This window comes from Rhinopithecus bieti, unplaced genomic scaffold (genome assembly GCF_001698545.2).
Source record: "Rhinopithecus bieti isolate Rb0 unplaced genomic scaffold, ASM169854v2 scaffold_16234, whole genome shotgun sequence".
Classification (NCBI taxonomy): domain Eukaryota; kingdom Metazoa; phylum Chordata; class Mammalia; order Primates; family Cercopithecidae; genus Rhinopithecus; species Rhinopithecus bieti.
Window position 1 is genome coordinate 2,366,906 of NW_016808946.1, and position 19,920 is coordinate 2,386,825.

The 19,920-nt window shown below is 51.7% G+C and overlaps 2 protein-coding genes across 3 annotated transcripts in view; one reads left to right on the forward strand and one right to left on the reverse strand.

Annotated features, from left to right (window-relative positions):
- CLCN6 (Cl-/H+ antiporter 6) overlaps positions 1-15,643 on the forward strand; it is a 38,308-nt gene extending 22,665 nt beyond the window's left edge. Inside the window, exons 11-23 of one of the 2 annotated variants that reach the window (XR_001888332.1) lie at positions 701-814; positions 1,053-1,219; positions 1,785-1,911; positions 6,129-6,252; positions 6,490-6,643; positions 6,842-7,001; positions 7,088-7,194; positions 8,549-8,735; positions 9,548-9,705; positions 9,926-10,048; positions 10,890-10,997; positions 11,090-11,215; positions 12,669-15,643. Coding sequence is in view for 1 of the 2 variants with exons in the window: in XM_017887969.1 (XP_017743458.1) it covers positions 701-814; positions 1,053-1,219; positions 1,785-1,911; positions 6,129-6,252; positions 6,490-6,643; positions 6,842-7,001; positions 7,088-7,194; positions 8,549-8,735; positions 9,548-9,705; positions 9,892-10,048; positions 10,890-10,997; positions 11,090-11,215; positions 12,669-12,749 (1,770 nt within the window). In the remaining variant the exon portion in view is untranslated. Of the gene's footprint in view, positions 1-700; positions 815-1,052; positions 1,220-1,784; positions 1,912-6,128; positions 6,253-6,489; positions 6,644-6,841; positions 7,002-7,087; positions 7,195-8,548; positions 8,736-9,547; positions 9,706-9,891; positions 10,049-10,889; positions 10,998-11,089; positions 11,216-12,668 lie in introns of both variants that reach the window. The other variant, XM_017887969.1, reaches the window with a different exon arrangement.
- Positions 15,644-17,897: 2,254 nt separating this feature from the next.
- NPPA (natriuretic peptide A) lies at positions 17,898-19,723 on the reverse strand. Its single transcript, XM_017887982.1, is given in 4 exon segments — positions 17,898-18,203; positions 19,032-19,266; positions 19,268-19,356; positions 19,479-19,723. Coding segments are annotated over 4 exon segments (459 nt in total). The 5' UTR covers positions 19,602-19,723; the 3' UTR covers positions 17,898-18,191.
- Between the last annotated feature and the right edge of the window lie 197 nt (positions 19,724-19,920).

Below are 19,920 nucleotides of genomic sequence, written 5' to 3' on the forward strand. Positions count from 1 at the left end.
TTTTTTTTTTTTTTTTTTGAGATGGAGTCTCACTCTGTTGCCCAGGCTGGAAGGCAGTGACGTGATCTCGGCTCAGTGCAGCCTCTGCCTCCCAAGTTCAAGCAATTCTCCTGCCTTAGCCTCCTGAGTAGCTGGGATTGTAAGCACCTGCCATCACGCCCAGCTAATTTTTGTATTTTTAGTAGGGACAGGATTTCACCATGTTGGCCAGGCTGGTCTTGAACTCCTGACATCAAGTGATCCACCTGCCTCGGCTTCCCAAAGTGTTGGGATTACAGGCGTGAGCCACCGCGCCCGGCCTTGTTATCCTCTCTTGATGAATCACCTGCCATGAAAATGTGAAACTGGCTGTTGTCATAAAGCAGGAAGTGATGAGGCTTGGACTGGAGCTGGTCTCCTCCCTCGGAGAAGGCCGTCCTTCCCTTTGCATTGATCCTTCCTTTTGGTGCAAGGTCTTGTCCATAAAGACTCTAAATAGACTGTCATAGTAGAGTAGGCTGCTGGAATGGAAACTTGTTAAAACCCGATCTAGAGTAGGTCACACCTGGGGTATATCTACTGCAAGGGTGACCAGATCCCCCTACCCTGATGTGGATTCTGCAGGTCTCTGCATAGAGCAGTGGGTACCAGGAGGAAGGGTCAGTAGAGAGTAGGACATGCCACTCCTGAACCTTCTTGTCTTTTGTCACCTCTCCCTTAGCTCTTTTGTTCCATGTCTGCCACCTTCACCCTCAACTTCTTCCGTTCTGGGATTCAGTTTGGAAGCTGGGGTTCCTTCCAGCTCCCTGGATTGCTGAACTTTGGCGAGTTTAAGGTATGTTTTGTCCTTTCCCGCAGGATTTCTAATTTGACCCATGAACATTTCCTGTGAAGTGAAGGACCAGAGAGAAATGAGCAGAGGGCTAGGTACAGCTTCCAGGGGCACGTCTCGCCCATGAGCCTCTGCCGTGCGGGGAAGCAGCCCCACTCTTGCTTCTGTCTTCTCTTCTGTCTCTTCCGGTTCTCATGGCTGCTATGGTTTTTCTCTCCCTCTCCCTTTCCCCTTCTCTCAGTGCTCTGACTCTGATAAAAAATGTCATCTCTGGACAGCTATGGATTTGGGTTTCTTCGTCGTGATGGGGGTCATTGGGGGCCTCCTGGGAGCCACATTCAACTGTCTGAACAAGAGGCTTGCAAAGTACCGTATGCGAAACGTGCACCCGAAACCTAAGCTCGTCAGGTATCTGCGCAGTCGCCTCCCCCCAGCCTCCTGTGGCTCCATGAGCTTGGTGTGGGCCGCGCCATCTCTCCCGCGGAGCAGACCCTGCCTCCACGGCTTTGATTTCTCATCTAAGACTGAGAATCTGAACACGGCCATGCATCTGCCCTACTTGACAGGCCGAAGGGCTGACCAGCTTGATTTATGTCAGAGTTGCTGGTTGACTCCCTGCCTGTCCTGACTTGCCACTCGGACACATGACAAGGTCAGAAGGGTCACCATGACCCTGCCGAGCAGCTTGCTCTCAGGAAACTCCTCGCCCCAGGACTTATAATGGAAAGCCATTCATTCCTTGGAGAGAGATGATGTGGACGTAGCAGCCCACTTGAACTGCCCACTTTTCACAAACAAATTGCTGGAATACAGCAAATCACTGATGAATTCTGCACACGTGTTGACTGGCCAGGGGCTGCTGTGAATGCTCTTTGGAGAAATCGGGGTTGGGGGTGGGCAGGGTTATGTTTTGAGTTCCTGAGACCGGAGCTGCTTTCTGTGGCGTTAATAACAGCTGTGCTTTGCCTCCTAGAGTCTTAGAGAGCCTCCTGGTGTCTCTGGTAACCACCGTGGTGGTGTTTGTGGCCTCGATGGTGTTAGGAGAATGCCGACAGATGTCCTCTTCGAGTCAAATCGGTAATGACTCATTCCAGCTCCAGGTAACCCCAGTGCACCTGCTGTCTTTATCCCATACCCACGAGGAAGAATCCAGAAATGGATGACCTTGCTCTCTTGAGAACTAATAGATGTGTTGGGTTCATCCTTCCGCACCCATACCCGAGTGCCGAGAGATACGGGAATTTGTAGTCGTCTTTTTACCTAAGAGAAGGTGCACACCAAATGCCCTATGTCTTTGCCACTTCTGTGAACAACCCTGGCATCACAGAGGGGAACTCCTCTCTGTTGAACAACCTTCATGGGAAACAGATACTTGGGAAGCTGACAGCAAGGTGCTTTCCAAGCCCCAGTTACTCTTCCACCTCCCTTTGCCTGAAGGGGCCACAGCCCAGAGGCTCAGCACCCACCTCATCACCTCTGTTACTATGACAGTCACTCTTGAGATGAGAGGAAGAAATGTCTGTGTCAGGGCAAGGAGGCTCCTCTCTTCCCAGCATCCTCTGCCTCTTCCCGGCGTTGGGTCCTTTGCGGGTGTGCCGCCCTCCTGCACTTCTCCTTTTCTCTTCTTTGGGGGCGCAATATTTTCCAGAGGCTTTCCCCGAGAAGTGGGTCCCGTGAGGTAGTCCATGGAGCCTACTCCACACTGTTTTTTTGGTCCAACCCAGTGGCTCTCAGAGCTACATGTGTCGTTCAGTGAGTCAGCCCGATGTGTGATTCCAGCCCTTGGCTGCAGACAGGTGAGCATTCTCTAAGAGAAGTTGGCCCTCCACATTTGTGTATCCTGCATGCATGGAATTACATAGGGGAAACCAACTGTGGAGCACATATATTCAGGATGCCAAACATGAAAAAAACAAACAACAGTAAAAAATAATGCAAAGAAAAAACAGTACAGTATAATAATTATTTACATAGCATTTACATTGTTTTAGGGTATGACAATCTAGAGATGATTTGAAAGTATATAGGAGGACCTACATAGGTTATATGCAAATATACACCATTTTATATCTGGGACTTGAGCATCCCTGAATTTTGGTATCCGTGGGGATCCTGGACTCTATCCCTGGTGAACACTGATGCGAGGGACAACTGTACTCTCTTCTAGTTGCTTCTCAGTAAACACTCGAAACTCTCAGATCCCCACTGGGGCCCTTGTCTTGGAGGACAGCCTCTTCAGTGTCCCCAGTTATATGTATATATTATATATATACACACACACAATATAGATATATGTGTGTGTAAATATACATTTTTGTTTGTTTGTTTTGTTTTTTTGAGACGGAGTCTTACTCTCTTACCCAGGCTGGAGTGCAGTGGTGCGATCTTGGCTCACTGCAACTTCTGCTCCCAGGTTCAAGCGATTCTCCTGCCTTAGCCTCCCAAGTAGGTAGGATTACAGGCACCACACCAATGCCAGCTAATTTTTTGGTATTTTTTAGTAGAGACGGGGTTTCACCGTGTTGGCCAGGCTGGTCTCGAACTCCTTCGGACCTCAAGTGATCCACCTGCCCTCGGCATCGCCAAGAGTGCAGGGATACAGGTGTGATCCCACGCCTAGGCTGGCTATAGTATATGTAATACCCAGCATTATTAACTTATTATTATTTTCTTTTTTTTTTTTTTTGAGACGGAGTCCTCGCTCTGTCACCCAGGCTGGAGTGATGCTGGCCGGATCTCAGCTCACTGCAAGCTCCGCCTCCCGGGTTCACGCCATTCTCCTGCCTCAGCCTCCGGTACCTGGACTACAGGCGCCGCCACCTCGCCCAGCTAGTTTTTTGTAGTTTTGTAGTAGAGACGGGGTTTCACCGTGTACGCCCAGGATGGTCTCGATCTCCCTGACACTCGTGATCCACCCGTCTTGCCTCACCCAAAGTCCTGGGGATTACAGGCCTTGAGCCACCGCGTCCGGCCTATATTATTAATTTTTTGACAAAGTCTCACCCCATTGCCCAAGCTGGAGTGGAGTGGCACGACTCGGCTCACTGCAAACTCCACCCCCTGGGTTCAAGCGAGTTCTCGCTGCTCAGCCTCCCAACTCAGCTGGGACTTCAGGCACGCAGCACATATGCCCAGCTAATTTTGTATTTTAGTAGAGACGGAGTTTCACTATTTTGGCCAGGCTGGTCTTGAACTCCTGACCTCATGATCCGCCCGCCTTGGCCTCCCAAAGTGCTGGAATTATAGGCGTGAGCCACCGTGCCCAGACTTTATATATTTTTAAAGGATTGAGGGGAAAAAAAATATGCCGCAGAGACTGTATGTCACTGACAGCCTCTAAAATATTTACTGTCTGGCTCTTTACGGAAAAGTTTGCTGACCCCTGTTACCAGTTATTCCCAAGCCCAGCTTGTTACCAGACGGATACCTTGATGCATGTGATTTAAAGCATACAAAACACGATTCTGTGGTCAAATGTGCTAAGAATTAAATATGCTGCTTCATCTTTTTAGAGACAGGATCTCACTCTGTCACCCAGGCCGGAGTACAGTGGTGTGATCATAGCTTACTGTAACCTCAAACTCCTGGGCTCAAGTAATCCTCCCATCTCAGCCTCCCAGGTAGCTGGGACTACAGGTGCATGCCACCACATCCAGCTTATTTTTATAGAGACAGGATCTCACTGTGTTGCCCAGGCTGGTCTTGAACTTCTGGCCTAAAACGATCTCCTGTTTTGGCCTCCCAAAGTGCTAGAATTACAGGCGCAAGCCACAGCACCCAACCTAAATACGTTCCTTTATTACGGAACTTCTGGGGCCTTATTCCCATAAGTGTTATAAATGTTTGGTGTCTTTAATGTGTACCAGATGTTTCACTGAGCACTTTATATGATTTCATTTAATCCTTACTAGCACTATGCTGGCCAGTAGTTGTGCCCCCATTTTATAGCTAAGGAAGCTGAGGCACAGTGTGGTCTTGACCAGAAACCTTCAGCTAGTCATATATAGTGAGAGGGTAGGTGCTGTTACCATTTTATAGGTGAGGAAACTGTCACAAAATGAAGTATCCTTCTCAAGGTCATTAGAGAGTGGCAGAGTTAGAGACAAAGCCATCTGATTTTGGAGCCTGTGCTCAGCTTTTAGCAGACACACTGATTTCTAAGAATTGCTAGGATGTTTCTCAATGCAGTTGACCACAGGACTCTTTCCGGAAAGCCTTCAGGACTGAACTTCCTCCAGACAGTTTGGGAAGCACTGCATGTGTCTATTATGAAGCCGTCAACTGAGCTCATCCCCCATGCACTCCACAGCGCTGACGCTCTGCACACGCCTCACCTGTGGCAGGTGCTGCCAGTCAGCAGTGCCGTACTGTTTCTGCAGCAGCCTGCATCTCTCGGTATTGCCTGACCCATTTCACCTGGCGGGGTCATACAAACCACCCCCTGGTTTGTTATCACGTCCACATAAGGGCATCTCCACAGCGTCATCAATAAATGTCATCCAGAAGAAACCCATAGCCTTGATTAACCTTTGTAATAACACTCCCTATTTACATGCACAGTGATAGGTGTGAAGTACAACCTTGTATTGTTGTACACTGTCAACTAGAAAATAAAGCAGCATACTTGAAACACCCTTGCCCTCCGGCAAGGATCCCATCTTCCCACACAGAATAATGGCAAGCAAATGAGGTCTAAAATGTGTACAAGTAGAAATCATCTCTTTTTCTGCTTGAGTTCTGCTCCCCAGATGGGGTTTAGGAGGAGAGGCAGCCTGGAGGACTGGGTCTGCTCTCTAGGCATTGTGGAGGTGGGTTTTCTTTTGCAGCAAATTCGGACACTTTTTTTTTTGTAGCAAATTGCCCCAAAATCGAACTTTTTCTATTTGGAACCAGAGTTGCGGCTTTCGGTCAAGCAGTGCCCTGGATTTTCCTCCCCAGATACCTGTCAATTCCCAGTCACTTGCTGTCACCTGCCTCATCTTCCCCAGTCCTAGGGCTCTCAGGCCAGGCTTCTAGCAGCATCACCTAGAAAGTTCGCACTGGGAGAGGAAGCAGAGCCAAATTCACGGTGAATCACAGCCATAGTGACATTTTCATCATGCGTGTGGATGAACAAAGGCCCTCATCCCGATTCTTTCATCTGTGCATTCAGAATGTAAAGAATACACTTGCCCGTGTGGCTGCCATTGGTAGAGGTCAGTTTTTGGCCTGTTTGATTGGCTGCGCAGCCAACCGTTTTGGACCCGGATGGAGACATCCCACTGGAAGACTCAAAGTCAGGTGTCCTTGTACTGATTTTCTGATTCCTTCTTCTTAGGTCACAGAAGATGTGAATTCAAGTATCAAGACATTTTTTTGTCCCAATGATACCTACAATGACATGGCCACACTCTTCTTCAACCCTCAGGAGTCTGCCATCCTCCAGCTCTTCCACCAGGACGGTGGGTGTCTGCACTGCAGCCCGTTCCTAGGCGATTGGTGTCACCTGAGACACAGCCAGGCTTGCCCTTCATTCTGAGCAAGACCAGGACTTCTTTGTAATGCCCACCCAGACAAAGATTAGTTTCCGCCTGCAGTGTTGGAAGGGGAACTGGCATGGGGTGTGGTCGGGCCCGGTAGGTCTGCTGGGCCCTGGCAGGCATCCGGTGGCGGGACTCAGGTCGGCTCTTCCCTTGCAGGCACTTTCAGCCCCGTCACCCTGGCCTCGTTCTTCATTCTCTATTTCTTGCTTGCATGTTGGACTTACGGCGTTTCTGTTCCAAGTGGCCTTTTTGTGCCTTCTCTACTGTGTGGAGCTGCTTTTGGACGTCTAGTTGCCAATGTCCTAAAAAGGTACTCTCTGTGTGTGTCTGCGTGCATGTGCGTGTGTGTACACGTGCGTGTGTGCGTGTGTGCGCATGTGTGTGCGTGCATTCATGTGTCTGCCCATGCATGCACGTATGTGCACAGGCACAAGAGCGTGAGCTGCAGGTCCCCCAACAGCCTGTCAGTGTGGTTCAAAGCCATGTTCTCCGTGTTCTCCTTCACTAGCTACATTGGATTGGGCCACATCTATTCAGGGACCTTTGCCCTGATTGGTGCAGCGGCTTTCTTGGGCGGGGTGGTCCGCATGACCATCAGCCTCACGGTCATCCTGATTGAGTCCACGAACGAGATCACCTACGGGCTTCCCATCATGGTCACACTGATGGTGAGCACACGCCCTCCAGGCCTGTCAGACTCAGGGCCACGTTCACCCGACAGGACCTATTTTTAGGCCTTTGCTTTGTGTTTCAGGTGGCCAAATGGACAGGGGACTTTTTCAATAAGGGCATTTATGATATCCACGTGGGCCTGCGAGGCGTGCCGCTTTTGGAGTGGGAGACAGAGGTGGAAATGGACAAGTAAGGCCATGATTTTGCTCATGTCCTAGTTTCAAAATGTATTAGCTCTAAGGCCATAGGAATGTTGATATTAGGGTAGGAAACAGTAACTCACTTTTCTTGGGCTGAGAGAAGCAGCACACGCATTCCTAAGCATGTGTGAGAATGTGGAGCAGCCCATGGGCTGGGCGCTGCGAGGACAGGGCAGGGGACATGGGGACTGCACTGGGCAGGTCCTCTTCGTGGTGGTTTGGCTTCCATGGCATTCTGGTTGGATATGAGGTGAGGTCTCTGGATCAAGTTCGTGATGTGATTGAATGTTTAAGGGTATGCCAAGCCCCAGGAGTGAGAATAGCCTGTTTCACATGTGCCCACCAGAGTGCCCTGCTGCTAGCCGTGATTGTTCTGGGCATAATCACCTCATAACCCACCTGCTAATCCACAGGTACCTGGGCTTCCTATGTCTAGACAGCAGGCAAGGCCCTTACGGGATAACACGGGGGCCAGCAAGCTGCTTCTGTGGAAGGCCAGACAGGAGGTTATTTTCAGCTTTCCGGGCCGTATGGTCTCTGTCACGACTACTCGACTCTGCCATTGCAGCAGGAAAGCAATGAGCACGATGGACTTGATTGGTGGGCAACAGTTTGCTGTGCCCTGATCTAAAGGGGGACCCAAGTGCTGTTTTTATTATTATTATTGTTATTTTTTGAGACAGGATCTCACTCTGTCACCTAGGCTGGAGTACGGTGGCATGATTATAGCTCACTGCAACCTACGCCTCCCAGACTCAAGCGATCCTCCCACCTCAGCCTCCTGAGTAGCTGGGATCACAGGCGCGTGCCACCACACCTGGCTACTTTGTAACGTTTTTTATAGAAATGGAGTTTTACTGTGTCGCCTAGGCTGGTCTCGAACTTCTGGGCTCAAGCATTCCACTGGCCTCGGCCTCCCGAGTGTAGAGTGCTGGGATTACAGGCGTGAGCCACTGCGCCCGGCCCAGACGTTGTGGTAAATGCTGTAGCACAATTAGCAGTTCAGGGGCAGTATATGGAGTGTGCTGCAGGGCACCAAGGAGGGCCTGGCCAGCCCGTGGATCAGCAGCAGGACTTCCTGGTGAGGGGATGCTGCTGTTGAGCTGAGGGATGAGCCAGGGCCCATCAGCCTGGCACAGCAGGGAAGGACATTCCAGGTGCGGGGAACAGCATGTGTCAGGGGATAGAAGTACAAAGGAATGCACTGGGTTTGAGGGAGGGCTGGAGCAGTTCAGAAGGGAGCTCCCCACGTGGTCTGAGCAGGGCTGGAGAGCCAGCACAGCTTACTCCCAGGGCCCTGCGGGCGCTGTCACGAGGCTGGATGACTTGCCCTCCTCCCCCAGGCTGAGAGCCAGCGACATCATGGAGCCCAACCTGACCTACGTCTACCCGCACACCCGCATCCAGTCTCTGGTGAGCATCCTGCGCACCACGGTCCACCACGCCTTCCCGGTGGTCACAGAGAACCGCGGCAACGAGAAGGAGTTCATGAAGGGCAACCAGCTCATCAGCAACAATATCAAGTTCAAGGTAAAGAAAACGGCATGAGAGGAAAGGCGGGTGAGAGACAAGTGGTCCTGTCTCACGCGGCTTAGTGCTTTGCCCAGCCAGCTCTCGGGAAGTTGGCGCGTTATCACATGCAACAGAGAGAGTAGATTTGACAGCAGGGGCAGCGTTATCAGGCCATGAAGACGTGTGTGCGTTCCTGCCGCAGTGAGCATATGGATAAATCTGTTTTTCAAGTCAGCAGCTTTCATGGTTTATTATTTATGTGTGAGAGTATCAGGATAAGTTCTAGAGATGCCAGCAACAGAAATGGACTTGGACCTACTTAAGAAAGAGAAGGATATCCACAGGAAAGCTCAGGACAGCCGAGAAAGCTGAAGGACCAGAACCCCTGTGCTGTGGGGACCAGGTGAAGGGTCTAGCAGACACCCCTCGGGTACCAGGAGGTAGGAGCACTGGCCCTGGGTTCCTCTTGATTCCGATTCAGAATCCAAGGAGAGGGGGCATCCCGTTGCCTCACTTGGGTCGTGTGCCACTCCTTGGCTTTGGGGGTAGGCATGTTGATTGGCAGTTCTATCAAGACAGGATATTGTTCCTCTCTGGAGAATCAGGCTGCTCTTCCCAGATGAAAGGAAACCACAGAGGCTACAGCCAGGTCCTAGGGTTCAGGCTCCTTTGAACCACCAGCCCAAGCCACTTCTTTGAACCTCAGCCCCTTTAAGTTCCTGCATCCGGATGTGCCTCTGACCCTCCCTGTCACCCAAATCCTCAAGCTCCATCAGTGCTGCTGTGTTCGTTTGCCCACACACAGTAGCCTATGTTCTCCTCACCCACAGAAATCCAGCATCCTTACCCGGGCCGGCGAGCAGCGCAAACGGAGCCAGTCCATGAAGTCCTACCCCTCCAGCGAGCTGCGGAACATGTGTGATGAGCACATCGCCTCTGAGGAGCCGGCTGAGAAGGAGGACCTGCTGCAGCAGATGTTGGAGAGGAGGTGAGAGCCGGGCACGGCCCCTGCTGCCCACAGGGCTACATGGCGGCGGGGTCAGCCCTTGGCTCAGATGTTATGAGGTGGCTCCTGAGTTTCCTGGGAAAGTTGGATGCGGAGCAGGCTGGGGACATGGCTCAGAAGTGCTCCCGCTGAGGGTATCCCAGGCAGCATCTGGTTTTTGTGTAACAGATACACTCCCTACCCCAACCTATACCCTGACCAGTCCCCGAGTGAAGACTGGACCATGGAGGAGCGCTTCCGCCCTCTGACCTTCCACGGCCTGATCCTTCGGTCGCAGCTTGTCACCCTGCTTGTCCGAGGAGTTTGTTACTCTGAAAGCCAGTCGGTAAGTCTCTCCAAGGCAGAAATCAGCCAGGCCAGGCCTGATGAAGCTTGAGGGGTTGGGCGCTGCCCAGCAGGCTGTAAACAGTGCCATAGGGGAAGCTGAATGCAAGGCAAGAAGTGCAGAGTGGACTTAGGGGAGGAGTTGCCACAGCTGGGTGGCGAGAAATAACAGTGGTTTATTCCTTCCTAGTTCAAGGCCAGAAGTACAAAATCCAGGTGTCACCAGGGTAGCGCTCCCTGGCTCTGGGAGAGGTGCTGTCCTTGCCCCTTCCTAGCTCATGGGAGTTGCCTGCAGTCCTTGTTGCTCCTGACTCGGAATGCAGCCCCCATCCTCGCCACTGTCGTCACAAGGCGTTCTCCTGTGTATCTTCTCTCCTTTCCTTAAGGACACTTGTCACCGGATTTGGGGCCCACCCTAATCCAACATGGGCTTATCTGAACTTGGTCACATCTGCAGAGACCCTGTTTCCAGAAAGGTCGCATTCATAGGTACTAGGGCTTAGGACTTGGCCATATCTTTCGGTGGGGGGACACATTTACCCCCCAGCCACTTTACTTAGCACTTTCTCACTTAAACTTCCAAATAAGCCATTTGCGTCTCATGAATCAGGAAGAAAGGGAGTGCAGAGAGATCAGGGAAGGGCCCAGGGTGCCACAGCTAGGACTTGGCCAAGGACTGGGTTTGACTGGAGAGCTCTCACTCTGGAGCGCCTGCTGCTGTTGTGCCACCTGCCTCAGCAGCCCAGAGCTGGGCATATTCAGGCATCAAGGGAAGGGGCTCTCAGGTGACCCCGCTAGCCACTGCTGCCCGAGCACGGACGGTGTCTGGGTTGGAATTGCAGAGCGCCAGCCAGCCGCGCCTCTCCTACGCCGAGATGGCCGAGGACTACCCACGGTACCCCGACATCCACGACCTGGACCTGACGCTGCTGAACCCGCGCATGATCGTGGTGAGAAGGGCCACCCTGGCCTGTCCCATGTGGAGCTTCCTCTTCACGTCATTGGCGTCTCAGGCAGCCAGTGACACACGGTCTCTTTGCAGGATGTCACCCCATACATGAACCCTTCGCCTTTCACTGTCTCGCCCAACACCCACGTCTCCCAAGTCTTCAACCTGTTCAGAACGATGGGCCTGCGCCACCTGCCCGTGGTGAATGCCGTGGGAGAGGTGAGTGAGGCCCTGGCCCTGCCCCCACCTTTGAGAAAGGATCCCCCAGCCAGGTGCTGTTTGTGCACCCAGGCTTCTCACCAGAAATGTAGGCATCCCACCAGGAGGGGAGACGGTGGCCCAACACTGTGGCTTTGAACCCTGCTCGGCTTGTGCACACTCAGGACCCTTTCCCCTGCCTGCCAGCAGATGGCACCAGCGTCCCACTGGCCGTCCTTTCCGGCCAGAGCCCTGCCTCCCCCACGCTGTGTCTTCCTCCGGAAACTCTGCTCTTCCCTCCGGACCACTTGTGTTCCTTGGTTCTGCACCTGTGTGGGGATTCGCACATTAGATGAGAGAATTTCAAGCAAAGTACTTTGAGTTTTACAAAGATATAAAACACCTAGTAATGATTGCTGCAGACTTTCCTTTTTTTCTTTTTAGAACTTCATTATTTTCTTGTTACACAAATATTTCATTGTAGGAAAATATAAAAACACATATGAGCAAAAAACAAGCAAAAACCAAACCCTCGTCCCTACCCTGTAGCGGTAGCCGTGGTAACTTTTCAAGGCCACCCTCTCAGTCTTTTGTTGTTGTTGCTGTTGTTTTGAGACAGGGTCTCGCTCTGTCACCCAGGCTGGAGTGCAGTGGCAAGATCTCGGCTCACTGCAGCCTCATCCTTCTAGGCTCAAGTAGTCCTCCCACCTCAGCCTCCTGAGTAGCTGGGACCACAGGCATGTGCCACCATGCCTCAGCTAATTTTTGTATTTATGGTAGAGACCGGATTTCACCATGTTGCCCAGGCTGGTCTTGAACTCCTGAGCTCAAGTGATTCACCTGCCTCGGCCTCCCAACGTGCTGGGATTACAGGTGTGAGCCACCGCACCTGACCTGAGTCTTCTGCGTGGCATGACCCTGGCATGCATAGTGCATACTTACGCAGGTTTTGTCACAGTAGGTTAACTTATGTCCCTTGAAATGTAGTTGCCAGCTACGCTGACAGAGTCCTAACATAGTTTACGACGTGACTTTGGAGTTCTCAACAACAGCGACACGTGGGAACCACTGTCATGACCTGTAACAAATGACTCCCGTAGGTCACTTTGCAGGGTGGTGAGTATGGTGTGTGGCAGGGGTCATAGTCTCAGGAGACTTCAGAGGCCCCACCACTTGCACATCTGTGAAGCAGGCTGGTCATGATGGGAGCTAAGCGCCGAGAATGTGCCCTGCGGAAGGACATTTTAGTTCAGATGCCAGCTGGCCCAAGCCCTTTTTGGAGCTAACCTTGTTCCCTCAGCCTCCAGTGTGCGAGCCTTCGTTACCTGTTTATCCCAGTCAAGCTGTGTCTGGCTCTGCACTATCCAGGCCTCCGCATTCTGTGACAAACGAACGGCGCCGGCTCCTTTCACTCCTCTTCTTACCAGTGGGTTTTACCCTGAAGGTGACTCGGGCCTTCTTCTCTTTGCCCTAGATCGTCGGGATCGTCACACGGCACAACCTGACCTCGGAATTTCTGCAGGCCCGGCTGAGGCAGCACTACCAGACCATCTGACGGCCCAGCCCGCCCTCTCCCGGGGCTGCCTGGGGAGGCAGCTTATGCTCGCTCCGGCTGGCACAGTTGGCTGGGGCTGTTCCGGGGCATGGAAGATTCCCAGTCACCCACTCAGAAAGCCTGGAGTCATTGGACACCTTGCTGGTCAGAGGTCCTGGGGGTGGTTTTGAACCATCAGAGCTTGGACTTAGATTCTGACTTCCCCAGCAAGGATCTTCCCACTTTCTGCTCCCCGTGTTCCCACCCTCCAGTGTTGGCACAGGCCAACCCCTGGCCCCACCAGAGCCAGAAGCAGAGGTGGAATCAGGCGGGCCCCGGGCTGCACTCCGAGCCGTGTTCCTGGCCGTCTTCGCTACTTTCCTAGAGAACCTGGCTGTTGCCTTAAATGTGTGAGAGGGACTTGGCCAAGGCAAAAGCTGGGGAGATGCCAGTGACAACATTCAGTTCATGACTAGATTTAGGAATTGGGCACTGAGAAAATTCTCCATGTTTCAGAGAGGCCTTCCCTGGCTTGGGACTCCGAACACGGACTTCTCGCTGGTTTGTTGTAAGGGAAACACTGCGCTCCTGGGTGTGAGCCGAGGCTCTGGTCCTGCCCCTGTGGTTTGGCTCTCCTTACAACCACCACCCACCAGAAACACAAAGCATTAAAATCACACTAATAACCCCCATGGTCAATCTGATAATAGGATCAGATTTACATCTACCCTAGTTCTTAACATTTCAGCTTTCTCTCCATCTGCAGGTTATTCCCAGCCTCCCAGGAACACATTGCTACCCAGACCCTTTTCGTTTCCTTACGTTTTGATCTCTGTCTTCCTGATGAAGCAGGCAGAGCTCAGAGGATCTTGGCATCACCCACCAAAGTTAGCTGAAAGCAGGGCACTCCTAGGTAAAGCAGCTTCACTGAACTCTGGGGAATGGTACCATTTTTTTCCCAAGGTAGAAAGGAAGCACTTCTGAGCCAGGGACCACTGAAAGGTGCGTGCTGTGATAAAGCAGATGGCCTATTCGAGGAAGAGGGTGTCTGCCCTTCACAAACACCTCTCTCTCCCCGGCACTCGCCGTCCCAAGCTTACATACAGAGGCCCTTCAGGAGGGCCTCCCACGCCGCAGGGAGGGTTCGTGGGGAGGATGCTTCCTGCCAGCACATGCCTGAGGGTTTCGCGTGAAGCATGGGAACCACCCCGTCGTTCAGTGACATCATTCTTCTCCAGGCCGGCTGGCGCCCTCTGACTAGGCACCCAAAGTGAGCATCTGGGCATCTGGTATTTGCACTTATCTTCCCCCACCTTCTCCATGGCATCTCAGTTCCAGCAGACATCCCTGGGGCAGGCGTGCTTTGGCTCAAGATGGCCTTCATTTACGTTTAGCTTTTTTCAAAACTGTGGAGGTTGCCCACGGGCCTCGGCACCCGGCCCTGGCAGCACAGCTCTCTCAGGCCCAGCCCTGGGCGACCTCCTTGGCCAAGGCTGCCTTTCACCCTGGGGTGGGCATCAGTCCTGGCTCTGCCGGTCTACATCTTGCACTCAGCACACTCTGGGGAGTAATTCCACTCCAGAGACAGGGCTGCTTTGAGGTCTTTTCCAGCTGACTGTGGCCCGTCCATTTCCCCCATTTTCTTACCACTCTGACCAAAATTGCTTTGACTTCTAAATGTTTCTGCTTCCCAGAATGCACCCGGTTTGTGAAACAGGGATGACACTCCCAGGAAATAGTGCAGGACATCACAAGGACCCAAAAGGCAATTCTTACTTAAATGTGACTGTTTGGCCAGCTGCCGCTACGTTTTATGGCAGTGTTCAGAGCTTGATTACGTTATTTCTTCCTTTTATTAAGAAGGAAGCCAATTGTCAAAGTCAGGAGAATGGTGTGATCACCTGTCACAGACGCTTCATCCCTTCTCCCCGCCCCTTCCCGGAGCTGGCAGAGCTAACGCCCTGCAGGAGGACCCCGGCCTCTCGAGGGCTGGATCAGCAGCCGCCTGCCTCGAGGCTGCCCTGGTGAATGTTGCTGGAATTCATCCCTCGTGCACATCCTGTTGTGTTTAAGTCACCAGATATTTTGTTCCCATCAGTTTAGCCCAGAGATAGTAGAATGCGAGTACCTCCCTCCCGTAAACTGACTGGACGGCTGCCAAGGAGGCCCCAAACCCAGCCCCATGCAGAGGCACGTGGTTTCCTGTTCTCCTCTCTCTGCATCTGCCCTTTCCAGATAAGCCCAAAGACAACAACTTCTCCACTCGTGACAAATCAACTGTGAGCCTCGCTCCTTCCATTTCTGTCCATTAGAAACCAGCCTTTTCAGCACCTCACCCATTAGCCGCCCCACCACCCAGCGATCAGGCACCTCAGTAAGGCAGATCCGCGGATGGGGAGCCTGCGGGTGGCCAGAGGCGGTGTTTGTGTTTCGTCTCCAGCTCGGTGTTCCATGGCTCCTAGGTGAGGTGATCAGGGAGTGGGGCCAGTGGGTCCCCAGCCCTGGCTGTGGGACCTTGTGCTGAGGGATGATTTGCTCCTGACCTTGATTAACTTAACAGTTCCTAGCTGGAAGGGACACTTTCTGGACCCAGTCCACTGTATGGCATTTGTGATGCAGAACTATGCACTGACATGACCCTGGGTGACAGGAAAGCCTTTCGAGAGGCCCAAGGTGGCCTCGCCAGCCCTGCAGTATTGATGTGCTGTATTGCCCCACGGCTCTGCAGACCTTGGCCATTGCCGCAGTCAGCTTCCTTTTTTCTGTTTGCACTGTTCGTATGATGTTAGCTAATTCCACTGTGTATATAAATTGTATTTTTTTTAATTTGTAAAATGCTATTTTTATTTGAACCTTTGGAACTTGGGAGTTCTCATTGTAACCCTAACATGTCAGAATAAAATGTCTTCTGTCTCCTTTAGCCTTTTGTCTCCATGCTGCTCTTTCTTTCAAGGGAGAGTTGGGTTGTATTTTACTCCCCCTCTTTGTGATGTGTGAAAATTACACTAGGACATAGTTTTCGAGTCTCAGAGCTCTCCCTGTGCAGCTGGGCAGTGGGGCTCTTCATTCATGGGGGTCCACTTCTCTGTACTAGGCAGCGACCTTAATAGGAACGGATTTCATCCTGTGGCTCTTAGCAGAAGTCACCGATGTCTGTTTCTCCCTTCAGATGAACACTCTTCCTGATCCTCTCTGGAAATCATCTCCTCCTGCTAGCAGCCGCGTCCCAGAGCAGCAGATGGGGAATCCATTCTGTTTCTTCATGGTGTTTAGGAATTTGCCCCCCAAACAGTTTGCCGTGATATCCAACCCGAAGAAGTGAAACTGCTGTGGGTCTGGAGAGGTGAAGCCCCGTGGCCAGCTTCTGTCGCTGCCATCTGCCATTGCTTTTTGTTCCCTTGCTTTTGGTTTTGCAAGCATGGCCTCTGTCTCTGTCTGATCTGCTTCAAGTCATCATTCCATCAGTGACAGAAGTGGCCTTTCCATCAGTGGTCGCAGCCAGTTCAGCTCCTGCACCCATCCCCACGTGTTCTGTAAGTCCCAGGGGCGTTTTCTGCCTTGTGTTTTTGTCATTTTTCAGTCAGTTCCATTCGATGAGAACTTCCTGTGTTACGGTGACACCTTGGGAATGGGCTACTTCCCTTCCTAGCAACCCATATCACCATCCCAGACCTTAGGAGCCAGATTTGGGCCAGTGCTGTCTCCTGTCTCTCTTACTTTCATCCTTGTCATTCTCTGCCCCCTGGTCCTGGTGTTTAAAGTCCAAGTAGGGAACATTTTGATTGGAGGTGGTTAGATGAGGCTCTCCCCCGACCTCCACCCCTTGCCATCCGTTCACTGGGGGTTTCCGTCTTTCCTCTGCAAGGAGCAAGTTGCTACTTCGTTTCCTCTTCCCAATTTCTGGACGAGACCAAGGCAATTTGACCAACATTTATGAGGCATCAACTCTGAGAGTGCCGAAGGGGCATTTGCCCTCAAAGAGCTTGTAGTCTAGGGACATAGACACAAGCAATTGCACATGGGCAACTCGTGTTGTGTGCTATTACAATGGTTACGTGTGCAACACTGCCTACCACGAGACTCATTGTTACTAGGCACGAGGTATCGGGAGAGAAGTGTTCACATGAGCCTTAAGGAATCAGTACAATGTCCTTGGAAGGACCGGAGGAAGGACACCCCAGGTGGAAGGAACAGCAGAAATAAAGGCACAGGGGCATGTGTGGGTGTGGGGTGTTAGAGTGTCATGGAATCTGATGAGGAGGTTGGGGTCCATGGGGGTAACAGGTGGGAAAACAGCTTACTCTGTTTAAGGTGAATTTATTGCCTGGTGTTTTGTGCCCAGAGCAAATACCCTTTTCAGGAGCAGATACAAAAAGCCTGCATCTTCTCCAGCAGCTCTTATCTTAATAAAATACAAGCCCAGGCCCTTTGGACCCAAATTAAGCAAAGACTATGGCTGTTTTCCAAATACTTGTTAGTACACAAAAGGTACATGAACTCGCAGTTTGTCTGCATGGCAAACCTTTCTTCACTTTGCTCGGTTTTCATCATTTTTTTGAGACATGTCTCATTCTGTCACCCAGGCTGGAGTGCAGTGGCACGATACCAGCTCGCTGCAGCCTCCACCTCCCAGGCTTAAGCCATCCTCCCACCTTGGCCTCCTGAATAGCTGGAACTGCAGGTGCACATCACCACGTCTGGCTAATTTTTAAATTTTTTTGTAGAGATGGGGTCTCTATTGCTCAGGCTGGTCTTGAACTCCTGGGCTCAAGTGATTTGCCCACCTTGGCCTCCCAAAATGCTGGGATTACAGGAGTGAGCCACCACACCCAGCCTGCTCAGCTTTTAAGCTCAACACTCTGCCTACTCTTTTCAAAACTAAAAGTACCATTAACTTAGCTGTAGCACCTAACTCTCTCGAAATGTATCAGAGGAAATCTAATTAATACTCTCATTTTCTGAATGTTCCTCCCTAAAAACAACAAAACCCCCGTAACCAAAAAGCACTAGGAGTGGAATTTGAGTCCTCCCCAACCACCCACCAAAAAAGGAGGGTGAAATGAAAGGAAGAAGAAAACCTCAGCATTCTTTTCTCTGAAAAAGAGTAAAATGACAAGGAATATCGGCCTGAATTCTCTTCCCCAAGAAGAAATCACACCAACGCAGGCGTTTGTCTTCTGTCCATGGTGCTGAAGTTTATTCACTTTCAAACCACTTTCAGTAACAAGTGAGGTTCTACCTTAAAATTTAATGCATGGGGTGGGAGAGGTGAGGAAACCACCATCAAACCACTTTATCTACAGTTAGCGTAAGATGTGAGAAGTGTTGACAGGAAGCTGCAGCTTGGATGGGATGATCACAACTCCATGACAACAAGATGACACGAATGCAGGAGAGACCCCAGCGGGCAGGAACCTCTTGCCGTCTGTCCCAAGGCCCAGCCCTCCTTGTGCTCCCTGGCTGTTATCTTCGGTACTACAAAGAGAACACAGACATATCTATCTGGCTTGGTGACCTAGCTGTCCTGGAAAAGTCAGCTTCATGTATGAGTGTGCCCATCCTCTGAACTTGATTACTGACCACCTGCTTCCCACCGGCCCCTACCCCAGCCTGATGACCCTCTGCGCTTCACGAATTGATAAGCAAGTTACTCATCAGAGTAAATTTCACTTAAGCCCTTCAGGATCTTGCAATTCTGGGGAGGAACATGAGCTGCTAATCAGCCATGCAAAGATAACTTGGCCCTATGAATATTTTAATTTTCCAGTGCTAGTGGCAGTTGCTTCTTTGTTTTTTTTGTTTTTTTTTTTTCTTTTTTCTGAGACAGAGTCTCACTCTATCACCTAGGCTGGAGTGCAGTGGGGCAATCTCGGCTCACTGCAACCTCCGCCTCCTGGGTTCAAGTGATTCTCCTGCCTCAGCCTCCCGAGTAGCCAGGACTACAGGCGTGCACCACCATGCCCAGCTAATTTTTGTATTTTTAGTAGAGACAGGGTTTCACCATGTTGGCCAGGATAGTCTCGATCTCTTGACTTCATGATATGCCTGCCTTGGCCTCCCAAAGTGCTAGGATTACAGGCGTGAGCCACCGTGCCCGGCCTTTTTTTTTTTTTTTTTTTTAAGCATTTTCTCAGCAGACTGTAGCTAAGGACAATAGATGGCGTGTCCTGACACCCATGGGGCACTCACGGTGTTGGGGCAGAAACTTGAGAGAGAATGAGCTTCTGCATTGGTCTCTTTCCTGCTGAAGGTGTCTCCCAGTAGTGTCCATCCCATCCCATTTCCATCCCCAGTTCCTCTTACCCGGAAGCTGTTACAGCCCAGTCCGCTCTGGGCTCCAATCCTGTCCATCCTGCCCCCGAAACAACTGGATCTCCGCAGGCTCCGAGGGGCAGTGAGCAGCGCCCTCAGCTTGCTTTTTAAGAGGGCAGATCGATCGGAGGAGTCCCAGGGGCCCTGCCCGAGGGCACCCCCATCTCTCTGGACTGGGCTGACGTTCCCAGTCCAGGGAGGCACCTCAGGGAGGGGCTGAGAGCAGCCCCGCTTCTTCATTCTGCTCACTGAGCACTTGTGGGGGCACGACCTCATCTTCTAAAGGCATCTTTTCTTCCAAATGGTCCAGCAAATTCTTTACAAAAGGAAAATACAGGGAAAAGGATAGACCTCATTGACTTGAAGAAAATCAAGAGGAGTGAGCACAGCATCAGAAAGCCCCCTGGCCCCAGACTGCACCCGCTTTCCTGGCCCTACCTTGAAATCCATCAGGTCTGCGTTGGACACGGCATTGTACATGGGATTAGCTCTGGTCTGACCTGGGAGCTGGAATGCCAGAAAAAGGAGGAAGCTCACACTGATGGTGGAGAAGGAGCTCATGCTGGCGTCGTCAAGGAGCAATCCACTGCTTGCTGCTCTGTCTCTCCCCTCTGGTTCCTCTCTGGTTCCCCTCTCTTGGCCTACGTCCGTTCCTGTCTCCCAGCTGCCCAGTGCCTCCTCTTTTTATAGCCCCCCCAGCTCTCCAAGCACGCAGGAGAGACAGAACCCTCCCCATTCTGTCACTTACAGCGATAAAGCAGCCAAGTGAGAAGCCAGCAGGAGATGCCCTTTTAAAGTTATCATCCCGCAGGGCTTGTCACAGCCCCTCTGCCTTGAGCAGCCCCAACAGCCCCCCAGACCCTCGGCTGTAAGAGCCGCA